The sequence below is a fragment of the Myxine glutinosa genome, chromosome 2, assembly GCF_964187855.1.
Source record: "Myxine glutinosa chromosome 2, kmMyxGlut1.1, whole genome shotgun sequence".
In the NCBI taxonomy this organism is placed as follows: Eukaryota; Metazoa; Chordata; class Myxini; order Myxiniformes; family Myxinidae; genus Myxine; species Myxine glutinosa.
Window position 1 is genome coordinate 108,206,515 of NC_136262.1, and position 21,084 is coordinate 108,227,598.

Genomic DNA, 21,084 nt, shown 5'->3' on the forward strand with positions numbered 1-21,084 from the left:
AATTCCCATTGGTAGGGTAACTGTGGTGATATTTTGGACGGATGGCCAGATTTTAAAAAGGGGTCAAATTTCGTGACCTTTTGACCTCGTGACCTACTTAATTAGTATATTGGCAAATAATAGATATAGTTATGTAGAACATAAAATTTCCAACATTTTGAGTCGTTATTTGTAGCAATTGGACCATTAGTTCAAACGATATCACAATTTATATTTCCCCTACCCCATAATTTCTGGTCCCAGATCAGGCCCAGTCCTCCATCTTTAAGAGGTGATTACCAGCACTAAGCTAACGTTCCAAGCTTGCCTTCCAAGTTTTTTTTTCATCTATGCGTATATGCCTTTCAAGAAAACACAGTGAGATTTTGCCACCCCAGGTGGTACCAATCCATGAAATTCTGGGGTCTGGCCCATGGACTATAAGTGAAATGACATCTGATAAAAAGGAATGAAATGAATCACATATTTAAAAACAGAAAATGGTCTTTAAATGTGTAATTCGGTTTCCTCGAACCTGGATTACAACAATGCTTGAAGTGAATGAAGAGGCAATGAATACATCATTGTGGGAATGACAAATGAATCCTTATTACTTTTCCCCAAGATTTTCATCAATCTTCAATCTCATGCTTGATGACGCCATTTTGGGAAATGTTGGGGAAATGAGGAAACTTAAGAGACATCAGGGAGTTGAGTGAACAATCATTCAAACAAGAGCTGAACGTATTTCATTTGTATTGTTATGGAAATGAATTATGTGTTAACTAAGAGGTTAACTAGGCAATTATTTCATAATTAACGTCAGATCAAGACGTTTTGTAGCACCCGGAGTATCGTAACTGCCAGGATTGTGCAGATAGAGAGCTCTCTGTCAACCTAGACCCCTTGTAGTCTCTTTTTCCCCTTTATTGTTCCGAATTTAGTGGTCTTTATATAGCCTGGTGTTAGCTTAGCGGTTAGGGTGCCGGCTTGGGATCCTAGGATCCTGGGTTCGAATCCCGGTTGATTGCTGAATTAACGCCAGGGGGGTTGACTCAGCCTGTCATCCTTCCGAGGTCGGCAAATTGAGGACTAGTTCACTGGTAATTCCCTGTGTGTCGCAAGAGGTGACCAACAGGGTTGGTGGCAGGAAGGGCAGCCGGCCACAACACATTGCTTCAAAAAGGGGATCACGGTGCCCAAAAAAGGCCAACCCCCGCTCTGCAGGGAAAAATGGCCTATAAAGGTGGTTCATTTAGTGTTCTTTATCCTTCCATGTTGTATTTTATTACCTCCCACATGGTTGCTCAGTCAAGATATCAGAACGGCGTCTGGCTATCTCTGGGGACTCTGTGAGGAAATGGAAGAACTGTGCAGATAGTCTCTGGTGCACTACAGACGTGTCGGACGCAATTGTGCGATGCTCAGGGAAGGGCAGATGATGTTCGGGCCGCACCTACAAAAAGCTGGGGCACCAGTTAGAGTGAAGTCGGGTCCCGGTGCAGTTCGAGAGAGGAGCGGTCAAGTGTCGGGCGGAGTGTAGTTGCAGTTCCAGTTCAGGTGGAGTCCAGCGATGGGGTCGCTCACCCGTGGGTCACATCGGGCACCCTCATGCCAAGCACCCACGTTGTTCAAGGGAAGACCATGTGCATGTATGCCTGCATGAATGAAAACACCTTCGCTCGGGCGCCCTGGGAGTTTATCTCTGATGGTCTTGGGGTAGACTAGAGTCCCTGTATAAAGAGAGTTGCGCCATGCGCTGACCCGAGATTTCTGGTCACGTGATTTCGTGGCGCCATTTTGTGTCTAACTTCACCGTGCGTGAACGTCAGCTTGGTACGGGAATGTTGTTTATTGCCAAACAAAATGACTGGTTGTTCTGCTTTTGGTTGTTCAAACCAATCTGGGAAATATAAGATGTATAGATTTCCAAGTGATAAAGTCAGAAGACAAATTTGGGAAGCGAAAGTCAGACGAAAGAGCTGGAAAGCGATCGACTCCTCGAGACTCTGCCAGGTAGGCCCACGCCGCTTGATGATCGATGTTCAAAAGCAATTCTATCTGCTCGGTTTTTTTTTGGTTGTCTGTCCGTTGAAAACCCTTTTAAAGGGAAGTGATTTGTGTTTGTTTATAATCTTCAAGGAGCTGACCAAAAATGCATTTCCGTGGGAAGAACCCTGCTCAATTTTTTTCGGGTAGTCCTAGCGGACCGCATATTTTCATTGATTGATGAAATGTCCCGGTACAGTGACATTGCCTGGTCTGCGGTTGGGTAGTCTGCGGGCAATGTCACTGTACTTTTTCAGAGGGAATTAATTTTGATTTTATAGGGGTGGGAAACCCATGGTCCGTTTTGTTTTCAGTTGTCTGTCCGTCCTGTCAGAGTTTTCTTACGGTCTGAATGAATGAATCATGTTCTGTACTGAATGTATGAACCAAGTTTTGTACTGAATGTTTACTGTGTTGGCCTCATCGTGTTCCTGGTGAAATTAAACAAGTTATGGTGAATACAACGTCTTATCTGTGCTTTTCCATATCTGTTCGACTAGACGAACCGTGCACACTGCAGGTATTTTTTAAAGTTTTTTCTCTGTTTAATTACGGCTTGGCGCAGTCGAAAATTAAGTGTTAATTAAGTCGCCAGCTATATATAATATAAAACAGCTATGAAACATATTAATCGATCAGGCAATATCCATCAGAGTTCTGGGCAAGGGTGTAGTAATAAATGAACGTTTCAATCTTACTAGATGCCGATGACGTTTTCCTTATGTCAGAGACAGAAGCTGACTTGCAGCTTGTTAAATCATTACAATGGAAATTGAATATAAATGTCGATAAAACTAAAGTTGTACACTATAGAAATATGGCAATACCACGTACAGAATTTGTTTTAAGTGTGTTAGACTATATGTCGGCTGGAAGTCCTACACCGGAATTGCTCTCGGCACCCTTTAAAAAATATTGGATATGCCCACACTCCTTTCTAAAAGTTATTAAAATTCAGAGAACGACAGCATTGGTTTGTCTTACTTATAATGTTAGCTCTTATATGCAGTGTTGGCTTGTAATATGCATTGCCATACCACTTTTAATATCACCACACAGCTCTTTTTCACGGCAATAGCTGAGTTTTTGACAAAACAAATATCACCTGTATGTAATAATAAGACTAAATATGTGTAGTAATTTTTTTTTAGCAGGTTTAGAATATATCACCCCATATCGCGAATGTACATGTATATCTAATCCGACACACTTAGATACAAAATGGCGTCCAAATTTGAGTTGACACAACTCTCTATATACAGGGACTCTAGGGTAGACCTGGCACCATTGCAGTATCTTTCATAGGAACAGCTAGAAACTAGGTAATGGATATCCCAAGCAGGATGAAAGCCAGAATTTCTGTGCCAAAGAGCTTGGTACTTCCCATATGGAAGGTTAAATGATTCCCCTTTTTTTCAATAAATAAAGAATGAGTTGCCTTACAAGGAAGTTCAACGCAGAAGGAGGCCAACAGGAGGAGGCCACAATAGTTTCTAACCCATGGTTGTTTGTCCATGCTCTCTCCTCTTTAATGATGTGAGTGAAGCAAGGAAGCAGCACCTAGCATTTGTAAAGTCTTTGGTGTTCAATCTGTCGACCTCCCAGACTCAGAGCTGCATCCCAGACACACACCTGGAGACTTATGAGTAAATCAAATTCTAAAACAGCTGATTTAAGGGATACACAGACATCCGCAATGCTTACGATATTTGTTTCTTTTAACAGGTGTTGGAGCTGAAGCGGATTGCTGCCCACATTTTGGTGGGCCAAGTTACTTGTGATCCCAAGGATCTTTTCCGCGCAACTTCGCAGGTCATGACTGTAGATGTGAATGACCTTGGTACTGTGAAGCTGAATCTCACCGTCACGTGGTTGTAAGAGACGTACATCTTTCATGTTGATGTCGCATTTATGAAGTCACTTTACACTAGTTTCACACTAAGCCGTATTGTACGATTTTGCTGCAATTACGTTCGATTTGAGAAGTGAATGTGACATGATATTTGTAATACAATATGACATCCTGGGTTGAAGTGACGAACTTTGGTTGAAAACATAATGGGTATGAACTTTATAGCAGCATTTTTCAACATGGTGGCTTCACAGATACGTGTATTCCTCATTTGAATGCAGTAGTTGCGTTCGGAGAATTTACCATTTCAGCTGAAAACGTGTAAAACGAAAGTAATTTTCCCATAAGAAACAAGGTAATAGGTGGAGGTTGTGTGTCCAAGCGTTCCATCTTCTCCATGATGCCTGATCACGAACGACTTTGGCGTAACACCCTGAGCACTTGCTTTGATTTTATCGGCATTCGTCGCAAGGCGGATTCCGTAAGTCAAAGTGCTTGGACAATGTCCATTGTCCATTGAAGGACAATGTCCATTTGATGTCAAATTTTTTTGCAATAGATTTTTCAATTGTTGATGATTTTAAAAATTATTTATTTTTTTGAAAAATTTTTTGGGAAAAATAATTAATTGTTTTCATTAATAAAAATAATTAAGAATAATAAAATAAATGAATTAAATAATAAACAAATAAATAAAATAATAAATAATAAATAAATAAATAACATAAATACATTAAGAATAATAAAATCAATTAAGAATAATAAAATAATAATTAAGCAAAAAAAATTTGGGGGAAAAAAAGATTAAAAAAAAATTTGATGTCAATTTGAAATTGTCAATTGAAATGGACAATGTCCATTGAAGTTCACCTTTCTCATATTGCTCAATCACTTTCAATTTTACCTCTAAAAATTGCTTTCCTTTTCTTCTTAGACAAAGAAGTTGCTCCCTTACCAGTCATGGTGCCGAAGGATGCACAAGATAATACGCGATAAGTTTGGCGGAGGTTTCGATGCGCGCACAAACTAAGATGGCTAACAAAGAACTGGAAGCTGAGGATTACCACGCGTTTGGTATTGGTCCGTGCGCACCCGGCGTCGCACGCCACATCTCGGACAAGTGCGACTTCCGACAGCCGCGTAATAACGAAAACGTATGCGCTATATGAAAAATGGTCCTAAATTCATTAGCGGCTTAGTAACAAAATTGTGTTTCGCGAGGAATTACTGAATTTTCTGTCCTTTAATATTTTAATTTAAAGTGTATTGAAAGCTCATAATTCAAACATTTCTATAGATATTATCCGAATTCCTGTTAATTGCATGGCATTGACATAAAATTCTTCCAGATTTGGCAACTGTCTCACTCTCATTCTAACACGATAAACAAAAAGTCAAAGTTCGAAAATAAAATTCGTTTGATTTATTTTTTAGTGATTATTTCATATAGATTCTGGTAGATTCTGGTAGATTCCCACATCCTCATTGAACCTCGCAGGCCTTTTGAACAAGAGGATCAGATCCTACGTTCGACATCATCCACTAAGCTGAGCAGCACAAACAACAGCAAGAAGTCTTCATCGCAGTACAGCAACAGTCCTCCCGGAACTCCTCTGTCCAGCACTAAAGCTTACTTCGTGAGTTTATTTTCTGTTTCTAAACCAGGTAGCACATACCTAATGTTTTTCTCGCACAGTAAAGCCTCCCCCATTTTGATTGTGACTTGGTGGTAGAGTGGGAACCTTGCAACAGGAAGGAGGTAATTCCCAGGAATTCTGTTTGTCTATTACGTTACACATCCATGACAATGGAACTGCAATCACAAAACGAGGTCCGCAAAGAGATCTCGGGTGCCGGGCGGCTTATTCCAGGGGCCCTAGGGTGGCCTCTATGGACAGGATCCCAACTGTTCATCTGCGAACCCCACATGGATCCCGGGGACCAGTTGCTGATACCTCCTGGGGGCCCAGGACCTCTTGGCGGATGCCTGGGGCAGGTGGGATTCCTTCCACAGAGGCTGGACAGGGCCCTGGGATGAACAATTTTGTTTTTACACGTGTAGACAAAATTAACTTATCTGTTTGCTAATTGTTGTCCTCCTGTTGGTAAGATTTTTTTATTCCATGCATTTATTACAGCAATCTTCATTATACATCTTGTAAAAGGAAATCATGTCTTAATTGTATTGTAAAAGGTTCGAGTACGAGTTACACGAAGAATAAAAGTTTCAAAGTAAATATGTTAATGCACTAACAATGCAGCTTAACCCTCTCTGTGTGCAACACTTCCCCCAATTCACCTTCACTCCTTCATTCCTCTTTTCTCCCGCCTCTGGAACAAACTCCCTCACTCTCTTCAATCCCACTCCACCCTCCAGGTCTTTAAAACAGCTCTTCACCACCATCTCTTATCCTCCCCCATCCAAAACCTTGATCTTTTCTACCCCCGTTAATTTCACCCCAAATCCACTTTTTTGAAATACCAACTTCTGTCCTGGAAGTCCTTGGTGTCCTTGTGTTTTATACTTCTCCCCCCCCCCCCCCCTTCCCACACCTCCTCCCCCCAAGCCCTCTCCCTCCCACACATCTCCCTGCTCTTAAATGTTGTGTGCTCTCAAGTGTTTGTGTGCTTCCCCTTCTCTTGTCTGCCGCTCCCTCTTTTTATATATTTTGTTTGTTTGGTTGATTTGTTTGTGAAGTAAATGTCAGCTCTTTCACGAGCCTCGATTCAGTATACAAAAAAAAAAAAAAAAATTGGTGAATTTTGCTCATTAGTCTCTAAATTGATCTCAGTGTTTCCTAACAATGTCCAATGCAAGAAAAAAAAAGTTTTTATTGAAGTTGAAACTTTTTTCAATGTTTGCACTTGTACAATCATCGATTTCGTTTCCATTTTTAAAAATTTCAATCCCAATCACCTAATCCTATAATTTCTTGTAGTTGAGATGTCTTCGAGAGTGGCAAAGCTCATTGTCAGAGTAAATTCCAGAATCAAGTTATCGGTGCTAATCTTTGTATCACAGGTTAGTTTCTAACTTTAAATATTTCTTCACATTTTCCCCCACACTGCTCCCCTCCCATGTTGTCCCTTACGGAGGCTTGGGGATAATAAGCTGGAGAATTTTAGGGAGAGGGGGCAGGGAAAGGTAATCTTAGGGATGGAGGGCCGTGGGAAATGAGGTGCTGATGATATTTCAAGCATTACCTCTTCATCAGAGGACAAACACCTTTTCCTTTGAAGTGCTTCCGCTCAAATTTCCATCCGCACCTTGTTAACTATAGAGGGGACGTCCTCTTGCTCCTTTCAGTTGGTAAAAATCCATCTCTGACCTTGTTCGCCGATGCAGATCCAACAGTTCCTTTCACAGGGATGAGTATATCCGATGTGTCAAATGTGACACCATTTTGAGTACATATGACATTGCTGGCCTGTAATTAAAATGAAAGTACTATTTTCTTATTTTGGTAAGCAAGTACTGCTTCCAAAGGGTGAAGCTTACAGTTTGTTTTAAATTATGCGCCAGGATTCATAAAAAAAAACATAAAATGTGAAAAGGAAAAAATACAGGGTGGAGGAAGAGAGGGGTGGACGACGATGATGACGATGACGAAAGGCTTCATCAAAACGAGATTTGTAGCGAAAGAAAGGCTTCTGGTAACACCATTATTGTGTTCGAGCGAATGTGTGGCTGATGATCACGCCAGGCCACCCGAAGATGGATTCAAGACGCGATTGCTCGGCAACATTACGGCTTAGACGCGCCCTCTGCTGTCTGCTCCCTGACGATGTGAAGTCTCTCTGTAAGAAGTTTGCTTCCTGCTGCATGCTATCTACCATATAAAACAAAATGTAAGTTTGTGTTTGTACAGATGTCTGTCCCTCTTCTAAGGGCAGGATTTAAAGGCCAAGCTTTTAACATGAACGTGTGCTCACTATGCTCTATTTTCAGGATAAAAAACAAACTCGAAAAACATTTTCCATAAAAGAGTAATTATGTCTCTTCTATTGGAATTGTAGACGGTGGCTTGCAAACCTAGCCTCAAGGGCGGTGTACAGGAGCGTGTTTTTTTAAAAATAACAGTAAATACAGCGTGCAGGTAGGTGAATTTCACTAATCGTGATGTACAACACTCATAGAGTAAAACAAGTGTTCATTTACATCGGTATGATGTTCAAAAAAATAAAGATATATAAGCACACGTGACACTAGGCCGAGGCTTCAGACTTTGGCACGCTCATGAGGCTGCACCGTCGAATAAACTGTTGCAACCCATCATATTTGACGGGCTTTTTACTTTTTGTTATAAACTCGAAAGCCAAATGATGACAAAGCAAAACCATGAAAGTAACAGAAAGCTTAAATGAACATGGACTTTTACCTTTTAAATCTTCAGGGTTTTTCTTTCTCCACAAGCTCTCTCTGCAACATTCCATTTAGTTTGTGGATTGAGTGCTGCTCATTATTTAGTCACAAATCTGAAACTAATTTTTGTGCATAAATAACACATTAACTCAGAATGCGGCTGAAAACTGTGACCGCCAAGTTAGTCTTTTGCATTAATGAACAGGATTAAATAATTAAATTGAAATATGTGGAAATTTTTTTGAAAACTAAAGTAACCCAGTTTTAGGACCGGCAGAGAAGATAACTGAGAAGGAAGTTGAGGAAGCGATAAAAGCAATAAAAACCACCTTTAGAGGCCATTTTTCCCGGCAAGCGGGGGTTGGCCTTTTTCGGGAACTGTGGTTGTTGTTGTTTTTCGGTCCCCTTTTTGAAGCAATGTTTTACGGCCGGATGCCCTTCCTGACGCCAACCCTTTTTGCCGCCTTTAACGACAAGCAGGGAATTACCAGTGAACTGGTACTCAGTTAGCCGACCTCGGAAGGATGACAGGCTGAGTCAACCCCCCTGGCGTTAATTCAGCGATTGACCGGGATTCGAACCCAGGATCCTAGGATCCTAAGCCGGCACCCTAGCCGCTAGCCCAACACCAGGGATAAGGTCCTTATCCGCTTTACCACTTGTGCATAAATTAATGAGTTAATGTGTTATTTATGCACAAGTGGATAAGGAAGAAGAAAAGCGATAAAAGCAATGAAGAATAGAAAAGCGGGAGGGCCGACGGGAGTTGTGGGAGATATGTTGAAGGCAGCAGGAAGTTGGGGTGTGAAGAGAATGACAGACCTCTGTAATCTGGCGGTGAAAGAAGGCCGCATTCCAGTGGATTGGGAACTGAGTAGTGAGTACCCTCGTCCCTCTATACAAGGGGAAAGGTGACCCTCTGGAGTGTGGCTCGTACCGAGCGATAAAGTTATTGGAGCATGGAATTGAAGGTATTGGAAAGGGTGTTGGAGAGGAGGATAAGGAAGAAAGTGAAGATTGACGAAATGCAGTTTGGATTTATGCCAGGAAGATTGTAAGGCAGTTGCAGGAGAAGTACATGGAGAAGAGGAAGAAGTTGTTTCTTGGGTTTGTTGATCTGGAGAAAGCATTCGATAGGGTTCCACGCGAAGTAGTGACATGGGCATTGAGGAAGTTAGGAGTGGAGGAATGGTTGATCAGAGTAGTGATGGCAATGTACAAAAGAGCACGCACAGCTGTAAGGACGAATGACGGGAACAGTGGTGAGTTTGAGGTGAAGGTGGGAGTGCATCAGGGGGTCAGTACTAAGTCCACTACTATTTGTAGCTGTGATGGAGGTGCTGGCTCAGAACGTAAAGGAGAGTTTCCCGTGGGAGTTGTTGTATGCAGATGATATGGTGTTGATTGCGGAAAGTATGGATGGACTGAAGGAAAAGATGAACAAGTGGAAGGAATGTATGGAGACAAAAGGTCTGAAGGTGAATATCGGAAAGACGAAGGTGATGGCAAGTGGTAAAGCATGTGCTGAGGTGGAAAGAACTGGGAAGTGGCCCTGTACTGTGTGCAGGAAGGGTGTCGGAGTGAACTCCATTCAAAGTACAATGTGCGCTGAGTGGGTTCATCAAAAATGTAGTGGTCTGAGAGGGTCATTAATCAGTGTGGCAGCTACATTCAAATGTAAGGTGTGCACAGAGGGAGCTGCAGATGGAGGAAATGTTGAGTTGGATCTTGGAGATGGCGTGAAGCTGGAAGGTGTGAAAACATTTTGCTACCTCAGAGACGTGCTGAATGGAGAAGGTGGATCAGAGTCGGCAACGGTTGCTGGAGTGAGATGTGCATGGAAGAAGTTTCGGGAACTGAGTGGCGTGCTGATGAGGAGGGGAGTGTCGTTGAAGCTGAAGGGAAAGGTGTATGCTGCATGTGTGAGAAGTGTTATGATTTATTGGAGCGAGACATGGGTAATGAACGTAAAGCAGCAACGAAGGCTGGAAAGGGTGGAAATGCAAATGGTTCAGCGGATGTCTGGAGTATCGTTGAGAGAGAGGAAGACAAATGATGAACTGCGAAAGATGATGGGAATAGAGCCTGTGATTGATGCTGTGAAGAGGAACAGGTTGAGATGGTTTGGTCATGTGTTGAGGAAGGATGAAAGTGACTGGTTGAGAAGAGTGATGGAAATGAATGTAGTAGGAAGTTGAGGACGGGGAAGACCGAGAAAGACTTGGCTAAAGATGGTGGAAGAAGAAATGCGGGCAAGGGGGTTAACAAGGGGAGATGCAGAAAATAGGGCAAAATGGAGAAGATTGTCATGGGGACCGCAAGGCTAACCCCCGCTCTGGCAGGGAAAATGGCCTTAAAATGCATGTTGTTGTTGTTGTTGTTGTTTGATTGTGTGGAAAAATTACATGTCAGACCAGGAATCGAACCCAGATCCTCTGGAAAAGCATACCAGGACCTGGCTTCGATTCCTGGTCTGGGCATGTAATTTTCCCACACATATCAATTTAATTATTTAATCCTGTTCGTTAATGTAATTGCTTCAATTGCTTCACGTTAATGTAACGGATTAGCAGGAAACTAGGAGGGGTGAGGGGAAAGCAGAAACTGGGGACATGACGTGGAGAGATTCTGAAGAGGGGGCCACAGAGAAGGGGCCGGTGGTGTTGGGAGGATGTTGACATGTAGGAGAAGACTAGGGTGAGGGTAGTCAGACAAAGGGGTTTGTCACTGTTAATGGACATGAGGAGAGTTGATGCTCGTGTGCAGGCAACCTCTGCAAACTGTAATGACCATGATCCCCAACTTAGATGCACGAAGACAGACATGATGAGAGGGGTCATTGAACGCACTGAGGAAGGTCGTGCTGTAGGGCAATGGACTGAGCATTTGCGAGTTTGATAGGTTTGGGAAGTTGTTCAATTAAGAGTGATGTTAGTTCATTTGGGAGGTATTGAGAATGGAAGGGATAAAGAATGAACAAAGGAAGGAAATAACTGGCACGATGAGTTTTAACTTTTCTTGTGAAAACAATTTTGTTGAAGCAAGGAAGAGCAAATAAGATAAAGTTGAGAAACGTGAAAGAAGAATAAAGTGGAATGATAAATGCATCAGAGTAGAGACATAATTTGCATGACCACTCACTGAGGCCTTGGGGAGTTGAACAATGACTCCCAGGAACAACAAGGTATAGACAAACACGGAAAATTGGACGAAAACACAACCAACTAGAACGGCACTCGGTGGTGCGCATACCTCCGCCAGGCTGAATGGTTTATGTTTTGTATCCCACTGATAGGCCGGATCTGGATTCGGACCTGAACCAAAATCGAACTGACTAGTTCTTATCACCTAAACAACTCATTCACCATGTTTTGTCAACCTTTTGAGATATCATGCTATATATTGTTTTTTGCCCTATATCCCAATGGTGAAGAATCACTTAAAAATTTCTTAGATCCAGATCCGTATCCGGATCTTCCCCAAAATCTAATGATTTCGTCCTCTTCACACACCCAACCTCTCCACCAAATTTCGTCCGAATCCTTCCATCACTTTTTGAGATATCCCGTTCACAAATAGACAAACAAACAGACAGACAAATGAAAAATCGGTCGGAGACCGAGGACTTGCTGGAATGTATTTTTTATCGGCCATTGAGAACACATATGGCGGCCGAACCACGTGATAGATGACGTCATCATGAACATATTTTATTCCCCATGGAGAGTTCTTTACAATGAGCCATGTCTCAATTTTTTCCCATTCTGCACTTTTGGAGATATAGAGGTGCAATGTTTTTCGGTTTTTCCAAGATGGCGGCAGAACCACGTGACCGATGACGTCATCATTAACATATTTTATTCCCCATGGAGAGTTCTTTACAATGAGCCATGTCTCAATTTTTTCTATTCAGCACTTTCGGAGATATGGAGGTGCAAAGATTTTCGGTTTTTCCAAGATGGCGGCCGAACAACGTGACGGATGACGTCATCATTAACATATTTTATTCCCCATGGAGAGTTCTTTACAATGAGCCATGTCTCAATTTTTTCTGTTCAGCACTTTCAGAGATAGAGGTGCAATTTTTTTCGGTTTTTCCAAGATGGCGGCCGAACCACGTGACCAATGACGTCATCAATTTGGGCACAGTCTATTCCAGGGCAAGACAAATACGTGTGCAAAGTTTGGCGATTCTACGTGCAACGGTGTAGATGTAGTGCTGCAAACAGACAGACAAACAAACGAACAGATCAACATACTTGCCGGAATCTTTTCTGGCAAGTAATGAAAATTCGGTCAGAGACCGAGGACTTGCCGGAATGTACTTTTTATTATCGGCCATTTTGGATCAAAATAGTAATACATAATGACATGGGTTGAATCCCTGCTTGAGAGAATGCCAATCCACTCCCCACCATCACGGCCGTCTCTCCAACTCACAATCCTACGAGATATGCAGAAAGGATGACCCAAAACCAATTATCTTCTTTTTGATTCATATAAAAACACCATTAAAAGTAAATAATTACCTCTGCCAAAGTTCCAACGATGTGGGTTTAATCCCGACATGAGAGAATTCCACATAGCTATTTGGGTGGTGTATAAGCTAACAGATCGCTGTCTCCATCGATCTTGCCAAGGCCGTAACACCTATCGGCTCAAAATCCTTTTAACTGTTGACTTGGTAGTTTTTACAATGAAGGAAACACGCATTGTGAGACGAAGTACATAGCGATTGTGAATGTGACAGCTCTGAGGCGTCTTTCGCTTCGCATCGCAGTGACGGCGAGCACCAACATGGCGGCTGTAAGTTTAAAATCTGGCTTCAAGCCCCCTCACCACCCAAAATCTATTCCGGCGAATCTATTCTGGCAAGTAACAAACCAACCAACCAACATATTTGCCGGAATCTATTCCAGCAAGTAACAAACGGGCAAACAGACAGGGGTGAAAACATAACCTCCATCCACCTTTGGTGGTGGAGGTAACGAAATCAGGATGAAGGTCCCAATGAAAATCTGACTCATCGCGGCTTCATTTAAACTGTCAAATCTTTCCGCTGTATCATTCCGCCTCGCCCCGGCGTTACGCTGCGGTCACGATTTTCACGTTTTGGGTGACCTTGAGCTTGACCTTGGGCCTAGAGAGTTAAAAATTGGGCACAGTCTATTCCAGGGCAAGGCAAATATGTGTGTAAAGTAAGGCGATGCTATGTGCAACGATGTAGACGTAGTACTGTGCACAAACAGACAGACAGACAGACAGACCAACCAACAAACCAACAAACAGACAGGGGTGAAAACATAACATCCATCCACCTTTTGTGGCAGAGGTAAAGAAACAGGGATGTAATGACGTCAGAAAGACAATGGATCTGATCTGGAAAACCTAGCTTTGATGAATTGCGAGAAGGCACACACGAGGCAATGTCCAATGTGCTCGGACCCTGAACCGGAAGTTCTGTTTATGAAGTGATATATATATATTATTATTATTTTTTTTTGCTACACTTTTTCATTTCAACTTTATAACATTATTAAGAAAGACTTGGGTAATGTCGCTGAAAATACATGCAAATTATAAAGCTACAGTAAAGAATTATGGAGACGCATTTCAGGAAGGAGATTGCATATATTCCAAATCGTCGGAGGAAGCGCCATGAGCATCAGAATGGCAGACGTTGCAGAAAAGTTTGAAATAAAACTTAGAATTTATGGAATATGTAATTTAGTTGGTCGTGCAACACCATGCTTTGAAAGATACATGATGCTCGTATTCAAGGCTTCGATAGGCACTAAACGTTTGAGGCACCAATTGTGTCACATTTCTGTGATTGTTGCTCACGGTGTGAAATGCTGTGAACACAATTAATCAAAAGTTTTGTAATTGTTAGTACATGGTGTTGTGTCATTGTAGTGCAAAATTTGCTACACGTGGAACCAATGTTTTTTGGAATCCTAATACCCTAGGCAACAAGACCTGAGTTGGTTCCATTTTTTTCAATGGCGTCTTTGGCGGCCATTTTGACTTTCAAAATGGCCGCCATTTTTTGCAATTTTGTATGTATCTTTTCACATAAAGCACTTTGATTAACCATTTTTTCTGGCATTTTTGTCATTCCTTGTACAGAAAATCCACCAGAACACTTATATCCAGTTAACAGACGTTTTTTGAGAAATATCTTTGGCTAACAACTTGTTTTGAGCATAATCTAGTGGGTTGTAGCTGAAGAAGTATATGCACAAATTTTCTAGAGACGCCAAGTACAGGAAGAAATCTGGTTGCTTCAGTGAACGTGTGAAGTTAATCAGCGCCAACACTTGCCACATGTACATTCGTGCCCATTGATACATTGGGAATTTACTGTGGCTCCTGTCAAAATCACTCAGCTGCTTTTCCAAGTTTAGATGTTCAATCTCCATTAGAAGTTGTTGATGGGCTTCCTGAATGCCTACCTCTTTCTTGTTTGCTTCTATCAAGTTATCCATACAGGCAGATAGAGCTTCTACAACTGCAGGCTTCTCTTTCAGAAATTCTGCAAGCCAGAGATCAAAGAATACCTCTAATGTGAGCTCATGAGCTTGAACAGCACGATTGTGGTGATTCCCATTGAGTATCTGATTTACTGTCACAGTGCTGTACAGATCCTTGCTCCAAGCTTCATCAAGCCCGCTGTGCTCAACAGTCCTCCCAAGGCACCTTAGTGCACACAAGACAGTGTGGAAACCACCAGGGCATACCATCCATTTCCCAGCATATTGGTCATGAAGATATTCTAACTTTAGGGCCCTCTTGTAAAGATCCATGTCAAATGTAACTAAGATCGTTCCAGTGTTTTCTGGACACACAACACTATTGAGGTACGAAAGCTTCTCAAGAACTGTCACCAGTGCTGTCCACTCATGAGCTGGTGCCTTAATGATAGGCATTGTGTGATCCTGATCAAGGTTGGGTGTCTTGTTTTCTTCTGGAGTGCACACACGAGAATTGTATGCTGACCAAACTGGTATACCGTCTGATGTCTCTTCATGGTGCCTCTGTGAATACCGTGAAAGTAGCCATGCAAAGTCTTGCTGTGTTGCATTAACAACTTTATCTTGATACTGACCAAGTTGAAAGTTTTCATAGCGTGGACTTCTACTTGGCTTGGGGTTAGGGACGAAGACGCCATTGAAAAAAATGGAACCAACTCAGGTCTTGTTGCCAAGGGTATATAGATGCAAAAAAACATTGGTTCCACTAGTGTAGCAAATTTTGCACTTACATATAATAATTGTACATAACACCATGTACTATGTTGCTCAACAATAAAGAGCAGTTTTCGCTTGGTTCTGGCAATGCCCGCATTATCTCTGATAAAGTAGTAGGTCCCTAACCAATTGGAACCCCTATAATCTGGGGCAAAGTAGCCATAAATTTCTGCCATCTTGGATCAGCTGTAGAGCAGCCGAGCGCAACAAAATGCTACCATCCCCAGAGCAACTGGGGTTAAATTTGTGAAATTTAATGAAGATGCCTCACACATGAATGATCTGAATGGTTTTGCACATAGGTGGTGAATGGACATGTTCTCTCGCTCCGCTGCCCATGGCGAGGCTGTGTTGAACCAAGTCATTCCTGCCAACAAGAGTGACCTCAAAATACTGGAAAATAACAATCTCTGCAAACATCGAGTCATGTGATCGCTTATTTGATCGTGATTAGACCTGTTTGGTGTATGCATCCAGTTGACCGTTAGGAGGAGCTACTGTTCTGTTCTCACCACCTCGGGCGCGCTCCCAACAAATGTAACGGAAAGCGTTGAATGCAATTGCTGACAACAATGGTTCCCTCAAACATGTTGCTGGTGTTTCATTTGAGGAACAAAATGTTGTAAACAACGAAATGTTATAAACAAATATAATCTCAAATTTAAAGATAAACACACTTGGCCATGCCCTACTCTCCAATACACACTTTAGGTAGATCTACTGAAATTACCTTCTGCCACTGGGATGTTTTGGGACCTAGCACGAAGATTTTGGTATGTCGCTGTCTTGGCCTTGGCCAATAGCTTCTGTGTGTACTGTGTTTCCGTGTATGCGTACATGTGTACTGTGTGTCCATGCATGCGACACGTGCACCACGGCTAATGCAGCACACGCGCGGTTCTCATTGGTCAAATGTTTTGCTCTGAGTTCCATTTCCATCATGTCAGTCAACCTGTTTGGTGTTCACCACCATCTCTTATCTCCCCCCATCCAAAACCTTGATCTCTTCTTTCCCCGAGAATTCACCCCAGATCCACTTTTTTTTTGAAATCCCAACTTCTTTCTTTCCTGGAAGTTCTAGCAGTGTCCATGTGTTTTATACCTTTCCCACCCCCCTCCCCTTCCCATGCCTCCTCCCACCAAGCCCTCTCCCTCCCACATATCTTCTGTTGTCCCTGTTGTCTGCTGTTGTACTTGTGTGCTTCCCTCTCTCTCCCCATCTTGTCTCCCGCTCCCTTTATTGTATGTTTTGTGTGTCCGTTTTTTTTTTTTGTGATTTATGTTAACTCTTACACGAGCCTCGAACTTGTATACAAAAAAACAAAAAACAAACCAAAAAAAAAAACCAATGAGAAACGTCCTACGTTCCACGGGTCACTTATGCTTGTATATGGGACAGCATTTGTCATTTGCTGCCACCTAATTTGAATAATAGCTGTCGCCAATCAAACGCAATGAGATCACAGATATGATTTTTCACGCAGCATCGAGGGACAACGCTCGAAGGCCGACATAAACCTTGTCGCAATTTGAAAATATATCAAAAATTTCCATGAGATATTATGTTTTGTGAAAGCGGTATTTATTCACTATTATTGGCAAATAAAATCGGTAGGCTGTTCAAGTATCCGAAAAGCTGTAGACTGCCGCCAAAAGTGGTAGAGTTGGCAACTATGCTAAAGTGAAGGTTGCACCATCAGGCCTCAAATAACAAATCTCAAACCTTAAAGCAACACTTAACATTTCTCAAAAGAAAGCAAAATTAAACAAAAATCGATTTCTTTATGAATAAAATTTCTGGATATTCAGTTACACCATCAGCTGAAGGATCCGAAACTTGCTCCTTGCCTTTTCCATTAAAATGCTGACATTTCCCACTTCAATAACACAAGTCAAGCTTCTCGAATGACCAACTCTTTAACTTACTCTTCATTTTCCCTTTCAAACTCATTTTTGAATCAAAGTATTAATCAAGGTTTGGATACTGTTGGCAGTAAATTACGAAGCTAGAACAAAAAGTTTGCGAATACAAGCAAAAGGGACAGCTGGGACTACATTCTGCATCAGGCCGCTACACAATACAGCTGAATATACTAGACAGTGAGATTACGGAGAGGTAGAGAGGTATAGAGATGTATAGAGGTAGAGAGAGGTAGAGATGTGGTAGGTACATAAGTATATATATATATGTATGCATTTAAATTTCTAATAAATCAATTCATTTTTAAATCCTAGCCACCTGGGGGTAATTGATTATATGAAAGCTGATTGGTTATTCCCTCCAATTACGGGTAAGAGACATGATTGGATCTTGGTATTTATATGTTAACCGTCATTCGCAATACACATAATATGTGCTTGGGAACCTTGGTGGTGCACGCTTCTGTCTATGCTTTCGCGGATGATTTACCAACAACTGATGAAACCGGTCCGGCGGCTAAAGGGGACGCATTAGGATTTCATGCATGTGCTACTTGTGAATGTCGACAGCTGTAGAGGAACCCAGGTAGGGTTTAAAACAGCAAGGGGCTTACCTTGTGTGGCTTTTATTGGCTACTTTATGCAGCTTTCTTCGGCTGGAGGAGCACGGGAGTTCATATGTTTTGTGACAGTTCTGAGAAACTGTCATTCCCCAGGCAATGCATTCAGCATACTGGTCTCTAGTTAGTTATTTAATTAGTAATCGTTCAGATAGTCCTCACCTTTTGTGTAGTGGTTTTATTTGGGTCAATATGCGTTGTATGTGATTAGTGTGGTTTTTTCCCTTCTTCTCCCCATTTCAGTGTAAGTAAACTCATGTACAGGACACGACAACTCAACCTAACCAATAACAGCTGTGCCCCTTGAGCACCACCTTACCTAATTTGCACATGCGTGCCAAAACCCAATTCAAGTCGCGTGCTGAAACCAAACTGTCACACCACTCTAACCCACCACACTCTTCCTAAAAATGATACAATAATCAAACTACACTGTAAAATCGTTAAAACACATTTATTAACTGTTCACATTATTTGAACATGACACAAGCTCGCTGTACACTGTCTCCATTGTTCAAACCACGATGCCTCAACCACAGTATGAACAACCACGACGCCTCAACAAACCACAACTCCATCTCAACCACAGCTCACCCGCAATGCTGCCTCTACCACCCCTTCAACCACAATCGCACCAGACACCTGCTGCCATCTTTGGAAAGCAGCAGCAATGACAGCACCCACGATGCTATGGCAATATCCTTCCCTTTTGCTTAACCCTCCATTTTCAGACCTCATTAGCACAAAGGCAAATACATGGCCTTCAGAAAGTATTCACACCCGTTGACTTTTTCACATTTTGTTGTGTTACAGCCTGAATTTAAAATGGATTAAATTGAGATTTTTGTCACTGATCTATACAAAATACCCCATAATGTCAAAGTAATTGATCATCTCTCCAGCTAGTGTCCCGGCCGTGCGAGAGGATCTTTGAGAGGATATTTTTGCTATACTGATAAAGTTGGGTAAGAGCTGGGTAGAATGGAGCTGGAGCTGTGGAATGAAGTTTGCGGAACAGAGCGCTGGGCGAGCGAGCGAAGCAGGCACAGTGCAGGTCGCGTTCAATAAAGCCAAGCCAATTATCACGCATACACTAAGTTAATCCCTCACCTCACACATTGAGTAAGTCTGTCTCCTCTCGTTCTTTCTCTCTTTTGTCTGATCGTCTACTTTGGATGCAGGAACTCCATGAAAGAAGTGCTACAAACCATCCTTTTCAGGATGAACCCACATATATGCACCTCTATCCAGTTTCCTCCTCATACCTCATCTGCACCACTCATCCACACCCCTCACGCACACCCTCCCCTATCGCACCACTTTCAATACACACCGTAGACACCAACTAGTATTCCCCCTTTTCACCCCCTCCCTCAGTGAATGGGCAGTGAGGGCTCCTAGGCCCGCGCACGGTAGGCAGAGAAGTCAAAACCACCCCGTTCTGCTCTATCTCTTTTGATTTCTCTACCTTCCGAGGATGATTCTGATTGGGCACCCTTGTACTGTGTTTAGATTAGAAATTGTATAAGCTAGATAGATTGGTGTAGCTCTACTTTTTGTCCCTGTCCTTTTTGCTAGTGCATTTTAATTGCTTGCACCTTAACCCCTTGTACATTTTTGCTTACCCTTTTTGAGTACATGTACGTTTTTGCCAGACATTTTGATTGCTTGCACATTAAACTGAATGCTTGTACATTCAAGTGCTTTGAACTGCACCGTATGCTCCCCGTTGGCCCGCATTCACATTGTAAATAAACTCCCGATTATTGAACTGTTCTTCTGATCTGTCGGTGACTGTGCTTTCTTCCTTGATCAAGCACCGTCTGCATATATGTCAGCCTGGGAGGTTTTAACTCCCCAACTAATTGGTACAATTGATCTATGTCCGATGTGCATCTGTGTCCGATGCGCACTTGCAGTTTTGCTCGGCTGCAACAAAATTAAGTTCTGAAGATAAGATAAGATCAGTACATATTGAGGGCGCATCCCCAGCTAGAAAACCACGTGACCCCCAGGTGAATGGTAACTCGATGGAGGACCCTGGGCCATGTGGTCAACTAATTGGCGTTTATGGTTGTTTAGCAACCCACCAGCATGTGGAGTTATCCATGCTCAGTGGCCTCAGGTCCGGTAGTTCTGGTGGAACTGAGGAAAACTCCCCTCCCCCGCATAGTAGATCCCAAAGCCCGTGGCGATAACAATATACAGCAATATCCCGGCCTACGTCATTAATTGGTTCCATAAGCCGTGACGTAACTCGGTTTTTGACGTAAACCGGGCGTAATGTCTTAAAAATGCCTTAAAATGAAGACAAACACCGTAAAACTAGAGTAAATAACTGGAGGAGGCTGCGGCTTCACCCTGAATCTTTGCCGCACCCCGTCGGGAGTCCCTCCGTTGTTTTCTATCGGTCGGGTCTTCTCCTCGAACGGGGTGACCGGCACGGACGTGTCGACCGTGAGCGGGCTTGTGTGCCGAGTGGCTCCGCGGCCCGCTTCACCACGGCGTGCTTTTCCCAACGTGTCCGAGCAGTTTCACCGGTGGTCGTGCCGTGTCGTCTGTGACGAACGAACGAGCTCAGGGTTCCGTGAACCCAGCCGCCCCGGGGATCGACGCTTGCCTCCAAGTCGTAGGCGTGCCGCGTCTTTCCTCGAGCGGCCGAAGTTGCGTGCTTCTTTTTTTTTGGACGATGTGATATACGCAGAAACGACGACGTACAGGCAGGCATTTGCAAATCCATGCACATGTGCACATGCACACGTCGATCGGTTCATCGACGCCGGATGCCGGCGAGGTGCCCGACGAGGCACCCCGGCTCGAGGCATGACATGGTCGTTCGTTTCACATGGGCCATGGGCCAGGGGGCCTGACCTCGTCGCGGACATTGCACACACTGCCCGGTGACGTGACGTGACGTCTGCCACGGACGGTCGTCCGAGCCGGCATCATCATCATGTTTCGCCGTTGCCACGTTACGTTGGTTGTTTTACACAGTAAAGGAACCTTTACACAGTAAAGGAATAATCACAAAAATACCAGCGAAAGTCAAAG

At 42.9% G+C, this 21,084-nt stretch overlaps 2 protein-coding genes across 3 annotated transcripts in view; both read left to right on the forward strand.

The window, feature by feature from the left end:
* The window catches only part of LOC144890862 (uncharacterized), an 812,162-nt gene that overhangs the window by 265,764 nt on the left and 525,314 nt on the right, over nucleotides 1–21,084 (forward strand). The gene's annotated exons all lie outside the window — the stretch shown is intronic.
* Nucleotides 1–21,084, forward strand: part of LOC137421444 (rho family-interacting cell polarization regulator 2) — a 105,091-nt gene that overhangs the window by 11,801 nt on the left and 72,206 nt on the right. Inside the window, exons 2-3 of one of the 2 annotated variants that reach the window (XM_078771396.1) lie at nucleotides 3,754–3,902; nucleotides 5,379–5,517. In XM_078771396.1, the coding sequence (XP_078627522.1) occupies nucleotides 3,754–3,902; nucleotides 5,379–5,517 (288 nt within the window). The remainder of the gene's footprint in view (nucleotides 1–3,753; nucleotides 3,903–5,378; nucleotides 5,518–21,084) is intronic. The other variant, XM_078771397.1, reaches the window with a different exon arrangement.